The 16,593-nt window shown below is 46.2% G+C and overlaps 1 protein-coding gene across 1 annotated transcript in view; it reads left to right on the top strand.

The window, feature by feature from the left end:
- The window catches only part of GFOD2 (Gfo/Idh/MocA-like oxidoreductase domain containing 2), a 50,210-nt gene that overhangs the window by 30,722 nt on the left and 2,895 nt on the right, over positions 1–16,593 (top strand). Inside the window, exon 2 of the mRNA XM_003812187.4 lies at positions 8,232–8,577. Coding sequence (XP_003812235.1) covers positions 8,319–8,577 — 259 coding nt within the window. The 5' untranslated portion in view covers positions 8,232–8,318. The remainder of the gene's footprint in view (positions 1–8,231; positions 8,578–16,593) is intronic.

Genomic DNA, 16,593 nt, shown 5'->3' with positions numbered 1-16,593 from the left:
AAAAAAAAAAAATATGTCCTAAATGCCACTGGATTATGGGGGTTGGTTTTTGTTTGTTTGTTTGTTTTTTGTTTTTGAGACAGAGTCTTTCTGTTGCTCTGTCACCCAGGCTGGAGTGCAATGGCATGATCATAACCCACTATAGCCTGAAACTCCTGGGCACAAGTAATCCTCCCACCTCAGCCTCCCAAAGTGCTGGGATTACAGGCATGAGGCATTGCACCCAGCAGCCACTGAATTGTTCACTTTAAAATGGTTAATTTTGGCTGGGTACAGAGTTTCAGTATGGAATGATGAAGAAGTCGTGGAGGTGGATGTTGGTGATGGTTGCACAATACGAATGTATTAGTGCACTGAACTGTACACCTAAAAATGGTTTAAAATGGTACATTCTGTAATGTACATTTTTCCACTTCCCAAAAAAGATTCTAGCCAGGCACCATGGCTCATGCCTGTAATCCCAGCAATTTGGGAGGCCAAGGCAGGAGGATTGCTTGAGCCCAGGAGTTTGAGACCAGCTTGGGCAACATGATGGAACCCTGTCTCTACAAAAAACACAAAAAATTAGCCAGGTATGATTAGCAGGGCGTGATGACACGCACCTATAGTCCCAGCCACTTACTTGAACCCAGGAGGCGGAGGTTGCAGTGAGTCGAGATCGCACCACTGGACTCCAGCCTGGGTGACAGAGTGAGACTCTGTGTCAAAAAAAAAAAAAAAAACCAAAAAGCCAGGTGTGGTGGCTAATTTGAAATAAGGTTCTTTGTCTGAGTTATAAGTGGTCCTGGGCTAAATATGCAGATGCAGTGCTACTCCCTGGATTTGGCTAGATCAGGGAGCTTGTGCTGGTGTCCCATTAGTAGGACCAGAGGTACATATATCTGTCACTTTGTGTTTGAAATGCAAGCTTTTTATTTAAAAAGTGAGAAAGGATTCCTTTTAGAACCACATTTTCCTTTTTTTTTTGTTTTTGTTTTTGAGACAGAGTCTCAATCTGTCGCCCAGGCTGGAGTGCAGTGGCGCAATCTCGGCTCACTGCAAGCTCTGCCTCCTGGGTTCACGCCATTCTCCCGCCTCAGCCTCCTGAGTAGCTGGGACTGCAGGCGCCCGCCATCACGCCTGGATAATTTTGTTTTTGTATTTTTAGTAGAGACGGGGTTCTACCATGTTAGCCAGGATGGTCTCGATCTCCTGACCTCGTGATTCGCCCTCCTCAGCCTCCCAAAGAGCTGAGATTACAGGCATGAGCCACCGTGCCCGGGCTTTTTTTTTTTTTTTTAAATTATTCCCCTTTATCCCCTTTCTCTACTCTGGTTTCCCTATCCCCTGTAAATGTATGTATCCTTTCATTTGTATAAGTTCCTATGAAGCATTTTTGTTTCTGTGCATGTGTGTGGGTTTTTGTTTTTTTTGTTTTGTTTGAGACAGAGTCTTGCTCTGTCACCCAAGCTGGAGTGCAGTGGCATTATCTCAGCTCACTGCAACCTCTGCTTCCTGGGTTCAAACGATTCTCCTGCCTCCGCCTCCTGAGTAGCTGGGACTACAGGCGTGCACAATCACACCCAGCTAATTTTTTTATTTTTTAGTATAGATGGGGTTTTGCCATGTTGATCAGGCTGGTCGTGAACTGATCTCAGGTGATCCACCCACCTCTGCCTCCCAAAATGCTGGAATTACAGGCGTGAGCCACCGCACTCAGCCTGTGTGTGTATTTTTAGTTTATATAAATAATGTATTAGAGCTTGCTATGTTTTCTTTTTTTTTTACCAAGTTCATTCATGTGACTGTATTCATCTAGTATTGTTTCTAACTTGCAGAGAACCCCAGTGGGTATATCCCCCACACTTTACCTGCCCACTTTTGATCCCCAGATTGTCTCCAACTCTGCACCTCAGACATGATGTGGTAAATATCTTTGTATCCCTTATCAGTGGATCCCTATGAGAATTTCTTTGGGAACACACATACACACACACACGAGTAGAATTTGTGAGTCACAAAATGCATAGTTTTAATTATATATAAGGCCAGATTACTTGTTATTCAGAACAGCTGTACGATTCTGTATCACTATCAGTAGCACGTGAGGATAGAACCTCCAGTATGTTTTCAGAGGGTAACTTTGGTGTTTCATGGACGAATGTGGCCATGAGAAGCTGGTGACACCAGTGAGTAGGCGCATCCAGAAAACACTTTACTGAGCACAGTGAGTTCATTAATTTATTCATTCACTAATCAGTGGAGGGCCTGCTGTGTTTGTGGGCCTGAGGACACAAAAGAGGAGTAAGTTTAGTTCCTATTGCAAGTATATAGAAGGTCCAGAGGGAGGAGCTCCTGGTGGGGGGTACAGTCAGAAAAGATTTACAGAGGAGGGAAGATGCAGGATAGAGAGGAGTTCCAGGAGTTGGTCATCTCAAAGAAAGCAGAAGCTGTGCTATGCAGAGGGACCTGCCGCAGAGTCTTAATTTTTTTTTTTTTTTTTTTTTTTTTTTTGGGTCTAGGCACAGTGTGACTTGCTTCTGTAATCCTAGCACTTTGGGAGGCCAGGGTGGGCAGATCACTTGAGGCCAGGAGTTCGAGACCAGCCTGGGTGACATAGTGAAACCCTGTCTCTACAAAAAATGCAAAAATTAGCCAGGCACAGTGGTGTGCACCTGTAATCCCAGCTACTCAGGAGGCTGAGGTGGGAGGATCCCTTGAGCCTGTGAGGTTGAGGCTGCAGTGAGCCATGATCAAGCCATTGCACTCCAGCCTGGGCAAACAGAGCAAGAATCTGTCTCAAAATAAAAATTATGATAGTGACCAAGATCAGGAGTAGTTAGCTTTTTAAAGGTAATTGGTAGGCCAGGCACAGTGGCTCACACCTGTGATCCCAGCACTTTGGGAGGCTAAGGCAGACGGATCACCTGAGGTCAGGAGTTTAAGACCAGCCTGGCCAACATGGTGAAACCCCATCTCTACTAAAAAATATAAAAATTAGCTGGGCATGATGACACATGCCTGTAGTCCCAGTTACTCGGGAGGCTAAGGCATGAGAATCGTTTGAACCCAGGAGGCGGAGGTTGCAGTGAGCTGAGATTGTGCCACTGCACTCCAGCCTGGATGACAGAGTCATCCATCTCAAAAAAGAATCAATAAATAATTGGTAAACAAAGGGACCGTATGGTGTTTATAAAATTATTGGTAAAATGATGTTACTGAAGGTAATACATAGAAGTTAAAATAGTTGTGTTAGAGATTTTTCCCTCTTAATGACAGATTTGTCCTTTTAATCATAATACAGAGGGTGAGAAGGTTCAGGAAAGTGTACATATAACAAACAGGACATTTTGTTATGTAGATAATTTTTCACATGCGTTAAACATAGTTCAGAGGTTCTCAGCTGGTGGCTGCACACTAGGATCACCTGGGGGGCTTTAAAAGTGAACGATAAAAGTGAATGATGAAGCCAGGCATGGTGGCTCATGCCTGTAATCCCAGCACTTTGGGCAGCCGAGGCAGGCAGATCACTTGAAGTCGGGAGTTCAAGACCAGTGCCACTCCACTCCAGCCTGGGTGACAGAGCAAGACTCTGTCTCAAAAAAAAAAAAAAAAAAAAAAAAAAGTGAATAATGGTCACCTCACATCCATCAGAATGGCTAACCAACAAAAAACACCAGAAAATAACAAGGGTTGGTGAGGACGTGGAGAAATCAGAAGTCTTGCACACTGTTGGAGGGAATGTAAAATGGTACAGCCACTGTGGAAAACAGTATGGTGGTTCCTCAGAAAATTAAAAATCTAATTACCATGACCCGGCAATTCCACTTCTGGGTATATGCCCCAAACAAATGAAAGCAGAATCTAGAAGAGATTTGTACACCATGTTCATATCAGTATTATTCACAGTAGCTAAAACATGGAAGCAACCCAGGTGTCCATTGATAGAGGAATGGATCAGCCATACAATGGCATATTACTCAACCTTGAAAAGGAAGGAAGTCCTGACATATGCTACAAGGTTTGTAAGGGTGAACCTTGAAGACATTATGCTAGCCGAAATAAGCTAGTCACAAAAGCACAAATAACGCATGATTTCACTTAGATGAGGTATCTAAAGTAGTCAAATTCATAGAGACAAAGTAGAATGATGGTTGCCAGGGGCTGGGGCGGGGGTAGTGGGAATGGGAAGTTATTATTTAATGGGAATAATGGGTATTATTTAATGAGTTTTTAGTTTTGCAAGGTGAAAAGAGTTCCAGAAGTAACCATCACCAGGGTGGTGGTGATGGTTACACAACAATGTAAATTATTTATTTATTTACTTATTTATTTTATTTTATTTGAGACAGTCTTGCTCTGTCGCCCAGGCTGGAGTGCAGTGGCTTGATCTCGGCTCACTGCAACCTCCGCCTCCTGGGTTGCAGCAATTCTCCTGTCTCCACCTCCCGAGTAGCTGGAATTACAGGCACACACCACCACGCCCGGCTAATTTTTGTATTTTTAGTAGAGATGGGGTTTCACGATGTTGGTCAGGCTGGTCTCAAACTCCTCACCTCAGGTGATCCACCCACCTTGGCTTCCCAAAGTGCTGGGATTACAGGCATGAGCCACCACGCCCAGCTGTAAATGTATTTAATACCACTGATGTATATACTTAAAAATAGTTAAGATGGTCTGGGCATGGTGGCTTACGCCTGTAATCCCAGCACTTTGGGAGGCCAAGGTGGGTAGGTCGCTTGAGCTCAGGAGTTCGAGACCAGCCTGGTCAACATGGCGAAACCTCATCACTACCAAAAATACAAAAATTAGCCAGGGGTGATGACACACACCTGTAATCCCAGCTACTCATGTGGCTGAGGCAGGAGAATCGCTCGAAACCGGGAGGGGGAGGTTGCAGTAAGCTGAGATTGCGCGACTGCACTCCAGCCTGGGCAACAGAGTGAGACTGTCTTTAAAAAAAAAAACAAAAAGTAGGTCAGGCGCGGTGGCTCACGCCTGTAATCCCAGCACTTTGGGAGGCTGAGGCAGGCGGATCACAAGGTCAGGAGATCGAGACCATCTTGGCTAACACGGTGAAATCCCGTCTCTACTAAAAATACAAAAAAAAAATTAGCTGGGCGTGGTGGGGGGGCGTCTGTAGTCCCAGCTACTTGGGAGGCTGAGGCGGGAGAATGGCGTGAACCCGGGAGGCGGAGCTTGCAGTGAGCCGAGACCATGCCACTGCACTCCAGCCTGGGCGACAGAGCGAGACTCCGTCTCAAAAAAAAAAAAAGTAAATTTTATTATATTGTACTACAATTTTTAAAATTACATTAAAATTTAAAAAGAGAAAAAGAAAATGACAGTGATGTGGCCCACATCACTCTTGTCTGTTTCAGTGGGTCTAGGGTTACCAGTGATGCTAATATGGAGTGGGGAACTGCTGGTTTAGCTGGGGGAAATGTTGGATGGGGAACCCTGATATTCTGAGCACACCTACATCTCATCTTGGTTTTCCCACATGACGTTGATCCCAAGCAAAGGACTTTTGTTTGGTTTTGTTCTTTATTGTATAACCCTTGTGATCAGAAGAAAAACTCTACAATGAATAAGACAGAATCATGTCTCAGAAAATTTGGCAAAGTTCAAAAATTGAAAAGAAACAATAAAAATCGTTCATAATCCCATCAACCTCAGCAATCAATAAATTCAGGAGTATTCTAGTCCTTCTACAGCATTGAATAGAGATATTTTTATAGATATATTACAGATATCCTTATATATATACTCATACCTATTATACTTCTTTTGTGTGCTTTTTTTAAAAAAAACCCATACTTCTGATAGTGTATGTTTTCCCCTTTCAGTGACAATGTGGTGAATGTCTTTCAGGTTATTGAGGGCCTTCTACTTCATGGTTTTCAGTAACTCCACAGCATTCTTTATCTAACCCATTACTTGTATTGGACATCTAGATTGTCTCCCAGTTTTTCACTATGATAGCCAATGCTATAGTAAATATCTGTATACAAAAAAACCTTTTTTCCTTTTTTGAGACAGTCTCACTCTATTGCCCAGGCTAGAGTGCAGTGGCACTGTCATAGCTCACTGCAGTCTTGACTCCTGGGCTCAAGCGATCCTTCTACCTCAGCCTCCCAAATAGCTGGGACTATAGGCATGTGCCACCATGCCAGGCTAATTTTTTTTTTTTTTTTTTTTTTTTTAGTACAGTACAGTACAAGTTGCTTGTGCTGATCTTGAATTGTTGATCTCAAGCAATCCTCCTGCTTTGGCCCCCCAAATTGCTGAGATTGCAGACATGAGCCACCACACCCAGCCCAATAAAATCTTTTTTTTTTTCTTTTTTTCTTTTTTTGAGACGGAGTCTTGCTCTGTCGCCCAGGCTGGAGTGCACTGGCACGATCTCGGCTCACTGCAGGCTCCGCCTCCCGGGTTCACGCCATTCTCCTGCCTCAGCCTCCCGAGTAGCTGGGACTACAGGCGCCCACCACCACAACTGGCTAATTTTTTGTATTTTTTAGTAGAGACAGGGTTTCACCGTGTTAGTGAGGATGGTCTCTATCTCCTGACGGTGATCCGCCCGCCTCGGCCTCCCAAAGTGCTGGGATTACAGGCATGAGCCACTGCACCCGGCCTAATAAAATCTCTTTAAGCATACTTTTTCTTTTAGCCAGTTTGATGAAAAAAGTTTTTTGGTATTTTTTTTTCTAGTGAGCATTTTCCTATGTTTGCTACCATGAAAATTTTAATTATACTTAATCTGTATAGCAATTAGTTCTTTCACTTTCCTCTTGAACTGGTTTTTGTTTTCCATTCTTCTTTTTCTTTTTTCTTTTTTTTTTTTTGAGACGGAGTCTCATTCTGTCACACACGCTGGAGTGCAGTGGCACAATCTTGGATCACTGCAACTTTCACCTCCCAGGTTCAAGTGATTCTCCTGCCGCAGCCCCTCGAGTAGCTGAGAATACAGGCTTGCACCACCACACCCGGCTAACTTTTTATATTTTTGGTAGAGACGGGGTTTCACCACGTTGGCCAGGCTGGTCTCGAACTCCTGACCTCAAGCGATCCACCCACGTCAGCCTCCCAAAGTGCTGAGATTACAGGCATGAGCCACCATGCCCGGCCTCCAGTCTTTCTTTCTTTCTTTCTTTCTTTCTTTCTTTCTTTCTTTCTTTCTTTCTTTCTTTCTTTCTTTCTTTTCTTTCTTTCTTTTTTGGATAGAGTCTCACTCTTGTCACCCAGGCTGGAGTGCAGTGGTGTGATCTTGGCTCACTGCAATCTCTGCCTCCTGGGTTCAAATGATTCTCCTTCCTCAGCTTCCTGAAGAGCTGGGATTACAGGCATCTGCCACCACACCTGGCTAGTTTTTTTTTGTATTTTTAGTAGAGATGGGGTTTGGCCATGCTGACCCGGCTGGTTTTGAACTCCTTACCTCAGGTGATCCGCCCGCCTTGGCCTCCCAAAGTGCTGGGATTACAGGTGTGAGCCACTGTGCCTGGCCTCCACTCTTCTTTTCTTTGTCATATATAGAATCATGAACTTTTATAGCAAGAAGGAACCTTAAAGATCAATCACTCCCCTTATTATACATTTAAGGCCCTGAAGGTTGAATCTTTTGACCAGGGTTACACAGAAAGTTAAGTAGCAGAACAGAGATTTAAACTCAACTTTATTCATTTTCCGTTTTTCCTCTTATCCTTCAGTCTCCATGGAAGAAGAAGATTCTGCAGTGTTTCATCTTGGAACAGTATTTCTTTTTTCTTTTGAGATAAGGTCTTGCACTGTTGCCCAGGCTGGAGTGCAGTAGCACAATCATAGCTCACTATAGTTGTGAACTCCTAGGTTCATGTGATCCTTTCACCTCAGCCTCCCAGGTAGCTAGGACTACAACAAGCGCATGCCACCACATCTGGCTATTTTTTAATATATATATATTTTTAATAGAGATGACATCTCGCCGTGTTGCCCAGGCTACTCTCAAACTCCTGGCCTCAAGTGATCTTCCCACCTCGGCCTCCTGAAATGCTGGGGTTACAGGCATGCATGAGCCACCATGCCTGGCCTCGAGCCCTATTTCATTTGTGCTTTTCTGGCAGAGAACTTGTTACTTCCTTATTTGAAAGTAGCCTTCGCACCACTGCACTCCAGCCTGGGCAACAGAGCGAGACTCCATCTCAAAAAAAAAGAAAGTAGCCTCAGCTGAGTGTCCTCTCCAGTAATAACCAGTGTAATGTTTGCTATTCTAGGAGCCATGTCTGACCAGGACGTTTGGAAGATCATATCCATGCCAGAGGCTCTTGTGAGGAGATGAGTTGGTAAAGAGAGAGGCTGGGATGAAGATGCTGCCAGGAGTGGGCGTGTTTGGGACTGGCAGCTCCGCCCGAGTTCTGGTCCCACTGCTGAGGGCAGAAGGGTTCACTGTTGAGGCCCTGTGGGGGAAGACTGAGGAGGAGGCGAAGCAGCTTGCTGAGGAGATGAACATCGCCTTCTACACCAGCCGGACTGATGACATCTTGCTGCATCAAGATGTGGATCTGGTGTGCATCAGCATCCCCCCTCCACTCACCCGGCAGATATCCGTGAAGGCTCTAGGTACGCCCGGCAGGCCACAGCAGGGGCAGATCATGTCTCCCTCTGGGCAGTCCTCTGAGGGTCACTCCTCTCCTCTGAGCTCTCCTTCCTGGGCTCGCATCTGCAGGGAGGAGAACTCTGGGACATCACTTGTCCCTGAAGCAGTGCTTGGGGAGGGCATGAAAAAAGACATAGCCTAACCTACCTCCCATCTATAAATCCCTAAACAGAAATTAAGGAAATACTCTAAGAGACAGCCATCAAGGGGCTGGAGATGGTTGCATCTCAGTCAACGTAAAGTTTGCCTCTGTGAAGTTAGAGGTCAGAGCCCTGGGTGGCGGGGAATTGGTTGTGACTAGTGTGTTTGTTCTCCCATTTCTGGGGCACACAGCACCACAGGAAGGAGAGGCTGTGTAGCAAGGCTACCATTTCCCATGTTTTGTCAGCGTTTGACTATAGTGAGCACACACCCTTCCTGCCAAACTGCAGTCTTGTATTGCCGGAGGACAGGAAGGCTCTGCCAGCATTGGGCTTCCCTGACAGGATCCGTCGACAGCCTGCTTACATGACATCTCCACTCCCTTGGGAAGTTTTGGGCTTGGTAACCTCTTGCCCCTGACTGGGCACGGCCTGCTGAGCTGTTCTCCTACAGTTCCCGTTGGTCTTCTCTTTCCAGTCAACTGGAGTCAACTTCTTCTCTTTATCTAATATAAATCAGAACCTAGTTTACTAAGTAAACAAACCAGTAAACATTCAGCCAGCAATTTTTATTTTATTTTGAGACAGAGTTTCGCTCTTGTTGCCCAGGCTGGAGTGCAATGGCGCAATCCCGGCTCACTGCAACCTTCGCCTCCCGGGTTCAAGTGATTCTCCTGCCTCAGCCTCCCAAATAGCTGGGATTACAGGTGCCTGCCACCACACCCAGCTAATTTTTGTATTTTTAGTAGAGACAGGGTTTCACCACATTGGCCAGGCTGGTCTCGAACTCCTGACCTCAGGTGATCCATCCGCCTCGGCCTCCCAAAGTGCTGGGATTACAGGTGTGAGCCACCATGCCCAGCATTTAAAAAAAATTATTATTATTATTTTATTTTATTTTTTTAGATGGAGTCTCGCTCTGTTGCCCAGGCTGGAGTGTGCATTGGTGCAATCTCAGCTCACTGCAACCTCCACCTCCCAGGTTCAAGTGATACTCCTGCCTCGGCTTTGCAAGTAGCCAGGACTACAGGCATGTGTCACCACGCCCAGCTAATTTTTGTCTTTTTAGTACAGATGGGGTTTTGTTATGTTGGCCAGGCTGGTCTCGAGCTCCTGACCTCAGGTGATCCACCTGCCTTGGCCGCCTCCCAAAGTGCTGGGATTACAGGCAGGAGCCACCACACCCAGCCTCAATTATTTTTTTAATGCCTCCTGTGTGCCAGTCACTGTCCTGATGTCATTTTGGACATTCAAAGCTGTGTTAGATTGGACCCCTCCCTGTCTTCAGATTTTATAGTCCAATTGAGGCAACTAGAAATAACACACATTACAAGGTAGATGACAGAAGACATAGTCACAATTCAACTAGTACATACATACTTAACTGAGTAACTGTTTTATGTGAGGTAATAGGAGCCAAGTGTCTCTTTGATGCAGCCGAAGATCTCTAGGTCGAGGAACTGGTGCCATGAGGTTGTCCTCCACTCTTCCTGACCACTGCCATGGTGGCAAACCTCAGGGTCTGCTACTTATCTCTTCCCTCATTCTGAGGAATGTCATAGGAAGGTGTCTGTCACCTCTGGCCCAGTGGGTGGGGAAGGATAAATGTTCATTGAAGTGAGAAAGAACTTCAGTCTGTCTGGTTGTCAGTTTGGAGCAAGTAAGTTTTGGCCTTATTGTTTGTTTCTTCCAGAGAGCCCTCTCTGAGGATGTGTGACATTGGAGTTATTCATTCATTGGTCACCAAATGCTTGGGAGGTCAGACGGTGGCTCCCAGATTGAATTCAGAAATAGACCTAAGTCAACACTTTAGCAGCAAGTTGGTTCAAGGGGAAGCAAGCCGCTATTGGTCACTTAACTCCTTGCCATCCCTTGTGGCTTGAATGCAGGCTGGAAAGGTGAGGTGTGTCCGGAGCCAGAACTCTGGAGGCTCTCAGTCTTCTTCCTGAATTTTAGGGTTCCCCACAGAGACCATTTCCAAGCTATATGGGAAGAAAGAGAAAACCCCAGGGTTCTTTGGCAACAAGCTTGCTTTTTTTCTGGTTCTTGGTATGCTCCACCAGCAGCAGCATCACCTGGGAGCTTGTTAGAAACTAAATTCTCAGCTGGGCAACATAGTGGGATCCCGTCTCTACAAAAAAGTTTAAAAATTAGCCAGGCATGGTGGCACGTGACTGTGGTCCCAGCTACTTGGGAGGCTGAGGCAGAAGGATCGCTTGAGCCCAGGAGATAGAGGCTGCAGTGAGCAGTGATCATGCACTCCAGCTTGAGTGACAGAGTAAGACTGTCTCAAAAGCAAACAAAAAGAAATCTAAATTCTCAGGCCCCACTCCAAACCTACTGAATCTCTGGGATCCAGCTATCTGTGTCTGAACAAGCCTTGCAGGTGACTCTGGTGGACATGAAGGATTGAGAGCCACTGATCCAATCATTTTGAATTAAACTGAGGCCCAGGAACATTAAGGAATGACATCTTGGTTACATTTCACCAAGTCTTCGTGCTGTGATTTTTCTCTCCTTGCTAGAGCTTTATATTTTTACCTTACTTCTAAGGCCATGAGATCATTTCTTGCCCTCGTTATTAGTTTTTCCTAAAATTAATGATTGGACTTAACCTTCCAGAGATAATACTTTTCATATCACAGCTCTTTTTATGGCATCTTGTTTTCTGCTTTGGTCTGACCTATGTTCTTCATCTTCTACCTCCGATTTCATCCTTAAAGCTTTCCCATGAATTTCTTAAAGGGGAGAGGGGAAGGGCCCTAATATATTTTATTCTTCAGTTCAGAAGTGGTTCAGGAAATTGTATTTTAAGTGCAAGGTGCCCCTAGCATCTTTGCCACAGTTGAATGTTTTCTTAAGTCTGTCACTAAAAGGTGGGCTTCTGTGCCCAATTCTTGGCACTTCTGTGGTTCATTAGAAAAACACTAAGTTTGCAGGCCAGGCTTGGTAGCTCATGCATGTAATCCCAGCACTTTGGGAGGCCAAGGCGGGCGGATCACGAGGTCAGGAGTTTGAGACCAGCCTGACCAACCTGGTGAAACCTCGTCTATACTAAAAACACAAAAATTATCTGGGTGTGTTGGCACGTGCCTATAGTCCCAGCTACTCAGGAGGCTGAGGCAGGAGAATTGCTTGAACCTAAGAGATGGAGGTTGCAGTGAGCCGAGATCACGCCACTGCACTCCAGTCTGGGTGACAGAGCGAGACTCCATCTCAAAAAAAAAAAGAAAAGTAAAAAGAAAACATTTTTGTAGAGACAGGATCTTGCTGTGTTGTTCAAGCTGGTTTCGAACTCCTAACCTCAGGCAATCATCCTACTTTGGCCCCCCAAAGTGCTGGAATTATAGGTGGGAGCCACTGTGCCCAGCAGATTTCAGCTTCCCCAATCTCTCCCTTGACTTCCTGGCAGGAGAGCTAGATAAACTCAGGTAGACATGTCTTTCATGGCTACCCAAAGACTCTGTACAGCTAGCCCTCAGGAGCCTGTTTAAGTCAAGATGTCCTTGCAGTCCCACACTGATACTACTGAGCCCTAAGTTTAAGAGTGCTGTTATTCAGGGTTGGGCTCAGTGCCTCACACCTCTAATCCAGCACTTTGGGAGGCCAAGGTGGGCAGATCGCTTGAACTCAGGAGTTAAATACCAGCCTGAGCAACATGATGAAATCGCATCTCTACCAAAAATACAAAAAATTAGCTGGGCACAGTGGCGTGCACCTGTGGTCCCAGCTACTCGGGAGGCTGAGGTGGGAGGTTAGCTTGAGCCCAGGAAGCGGAGGTTGCAATGAGCCAAGATTATACCACTGGGTAACAAAGCGAGTCCCCATCTAAAAAAACAAAAACAAAAACAGACTATTTTTCAGATTCAAGAAGAGAGGTCTTTCCCTCTTTCCTCACCTCTTGAGGCATGAAACAGGGATTCCTTATCCTAGTTTTATTACCACCAAACTCCTAGCAGTCATAAAAGTCCTTTTTCCTCTAAACCCACCTCCTCTCTGCCTCACACTGCAGTATCCACTCTGTCGCCAGCAGCGAGGCATTATAGCAGGAGGCTTCTGAATTGGCCAGAACAGCAGCTCTCAGGTGGGGTGTCTGAGAACCTCATTTCCTCATTACATCCCTCCCTGGTCAGCCATATGTGTTCAGCAGCCAAATGGCAAAATTCACCCCTAGAACTGTGATTGTCTTCCCTAATCTGGAAGGCCCACAAGTGTGGAGAAGCACTGGAGACCCTCCAGAAGCAGTAGTGCTAGCAGTCAGGGGCTACTCTCCCTGCCGGGCCCCGTGCAAGGGCCTGGCCACCCTATCCCAGGTATGTGACACTTGGCTGGCTGTTCTTTATTGTCCTGCTAGTACCTGTTATAAAGCTTCTTTTATTAAAGAAGAGCAGGAGATTGAAGTGTCATAAATTGAAGAGATTCACACCAACACGGCACATGTATACATATGTAACAAACCTGCACGTTGTGCACATGTACCCTAGAACTTAAAGTATAATAACAAAATATGTATTAAAAAAATAAATAAATAAATTGAAGAGATTGAATGATGTCATAGACTACCAATCCACATGCCTTGTTCCTTGCTGCAGCACTGAGGTTTGTAATCCTGGGAGTTCAGACCTACGTAAGATGCCCATAAGTACAAATGACAGATGCTCTGTGGGGTTCTTCAGGGTCAAGGTGGCAGAGGTGGGGGTAGGAAGTGAGAGGAGGGGGAAGGGTTGACCAGAGGCACCAATTTGTCTCCTGTGGGCTTGGTCAGGATGTGAGCTACCAGGGGGCCAGGCTGGGCCTGACTCTCGGAGAGGCCTAATAAACAGTACGTATGATAAAACAACTCCTCTGTATTCGTTTTGATTTTATTTCTTTTTTGAGACAGAGTCTTGCTGTGTCATCCACGCTGGAGTACAGTGGCTTGATCATAGCTCATCGCAGCCTCTAACTCCTGGACTCAAGTGATTCTTCCACCCTAGCCTCTTGTGTATCTGGGACTACAGCTGTGCACTGCCACACCTGTGAGCCACCTCACCCAGCCTGAAAATTAGATTTTCTAAAAAGACATTATAAAATCAACATGGGGTGGGCATGGTGGCTCATGACTGTTATCCTGGCACTTTGGGAGGCCAAGGCAGGAGGATCACCTGAGGCCAGGAGTTTGAGACCAGCCTGGGCAACGTAGCAAGACCCTGTATTTACAAAAAGTTTAAAAATCAGCTGGGCGTGCTGTCACTCATCTATGGTCCTTGCTACTTGGAAAGCTGGGAGGAAGGCTCTGTTTGAGCTCAGACCAAGACTGCAGTGAACCAGAATCCCGCTACTGCACTCCAGCTAAGTGACAAAGCAAGACCCTGTTTTTGTTTTTGTTTTTGTTATTGAGACGAAGTCTCGCTCTGTCGCCCAGGCTGGAGGGCAGTGGCACCATCTCGGCTCACTGCAACCTCCGCCTCCCGGGTTCAAGCAATTCTCCTGCCTCAGCCTCCTGAGTAGCTGGGATTACAGGTGCCTGCCACCCCGCCCAGCTAATTTTTGTATTTTTAGTAGAGATAGGGTTTCATCATGTTGGTCAGGGTGGTCTCGAACCCCTGACCTCGTGATCCACCCGCCTCGGCCTCCCAAAGTGCTGGGATTACAGGCCTGAGCCACCGCGCCCGGCCAAGACCCCGTCTCTTAAAAAAAGGCAGAAGAAACTAAATCAGATTTTCAAAATACAGAACATAGAAATTATTTACCTGGGGCCGACGCGGTGGCTCACGCCTGTAATCCCAGCACTTCGGGAGGCCAAAACGGGTGGATCACCTGAGGTCAGGAGTTCAAGACCAGCCTGGCCAACATGGTGAAACCCCATCTCTACTAAAAATACAAAAAACTTAGCTGGGCATGGTGGCAGGCTCCTGTAATCCCAGCTACCTCAGGAGGCTGAGGCAGGAAAGTCACTTGAACCCAGGAGGCAGAGGTTACAGTGAGCTGAGATCGCACCATTGCACTCCAGCCTGGGCGACAAGAGCGAAACTCTGTCTCAAAAAAAAAAAAAAAGAAAAAAAAAAGAAATTATTTACCTGGAAAATGTAGTTTCTATGTGAGTCTTTTATTTATTTATTTATTTATTTGAGACAAAGTCTCATTCTGTCACCCATGCTGGAGCGCAGTGGCTTGATCATAGCAAACTGCAGCCCCAATCTCCTGGACTCAAGGGATCGTCCTACCTCAGTCTCCCAAGTAGCTGGGGCTACAGGTACACGCCACCACGCCTGGCTTATTTTTTATTTTTAATAAATACTAGGTCTTGCTATGTTGCCCAGGCTGATTTTGAACTCCTGAACTCAAGTGATCCTCCCACCTTGGCCTCCCAAAGTGCTGGGATTATAAGCGTGAGCCACCACGCCCAGCCAAGTCTTAAAATCCAAGTCACAATGGGCTTTTTTTCTCTGTATTTACGACATTGGCTGAATCCCTCCCTTGGCGATGGTAATAAAATGTACTGTTGACAGAGCTGTACTGAGCCAGGTACTTTACATATACTGCTTTGGTTGCCTTAGTCTTCCTTTCTTCCCCTGTAACTGTAAAATCCTGCTTTACAGTTATAGTAGTAAACAAAAACCCAGGGAAGTTTAGAAACTTCCCAGATCATCTAGCAGTGAAGTGAGAGAGCCAAGATTTGAGCACAGGAATTTCTGGCTCCAAAGCTTGAGTCCAGCACCAGTAATTGACTCTTCCTGGGTAGTCAGTTGTCCTGGGGCCCATCCATCATGTGGGACATCGGCCATTTCTTTTTCTTTTTTTTTTTTTTTTTTTTTGAGACAGAGTTTCGCTCTCGTCGCCAAAGCTGGCGTGCAATGGCGCAATCTTGGCTCACCGCAACCTCCACCTCCCGGGTTCAAGTGATTTTCCTGCCTCAGCCTCCCGAGTAGCTGGGATTACAGGCATGTGCCACCACGCCCAGCTAATTTTGTATTTTTAGTAGAGACGGGGTTTCTTCCTGCTAGTTAGGCTGGTCTCAAACTCCCAACCTCAGGTGATCCACCCACCTTGGCCTCCCAAAGTGCTGGGATTATAGGCGTGAGCCACCATGCCCAGCCAAGACATTGGCCATTTCTATGAAGTTTTAGTTTTTGTTGCAAGATTTATTGTCTGTAGTTACTATTGTTTCTGCTGCTAGCTGGCCCCTCCTGAGCCTGTGTGAACAGAATCCATCTTGGTCCATCAGGGTAAGCTGCACCCTGCAGTGAGCCATCAGAAATAATCTGTGTCTTAACCATTACCTCATCTGAAAACATTCAGAAAATGTTTGGGGGCCTGAGGGAAGATGAGCACCATGGTTACTGAAGATGCACATACCTAGAGAAGGCACATTCTTGTGACCGGTTGCCCCAGGTCACAGGCATCCAGGCCTAAGGCTGCCCCTCCAACCAGGAAGTACCTGTGGAGTGCCAGAGTGGAGCCTGGATGGCCGTGGAGGAGAAGCCCAGGTGCACACATTGCCCAGATGGGCTTCAACTAGAAGGGTAAGCACATGAATTAGTCCAGCCCAAGACTTGGTATCCAGTTTTCCACATTGCATATAGGCTCTGTGTAATGCTTTCAGTCTCGTTTCCTAACCCACCCCTGCCTTCTCAGTCCTTCAGCATTTCGTGATCATTGCCTCTCCCCAATCCCCAAGTCCTTCTGCACAGCAGCCCCCATCTCACATTCAGTGGCTAGAGCAGGATGAGCAACCGAGAGACCACAGGAGGCAAAGAGTCAAAAAGAAAATTTTGGAGTGGCCAGGCATGGCAGCTCATGCCTTAATCCCAGCACTTTGGGAGGCCAAGGCGGGTGGATCACCTGAGGTCAGGAGTT

The sequence above is a fragment of the Pan paniscus genome, chromosome 18 (genome assembly GCF_029289425.2).
Source record: "Pan paniscus chromosome 18, NHGRI_mPanPan1-v2.0_pri, whole genome shotgun sequence".
NCBI classification, from domain to species: Eukaryota; Metazoa; Chordata; class Mammalia; order Primates; family Hominidae; genus Pan; species Pan paniscus.
Note: the sequence above shows the minus strand (reverse complement) of the source record. Positions and strands in the feature narration are given on the sequence as shown.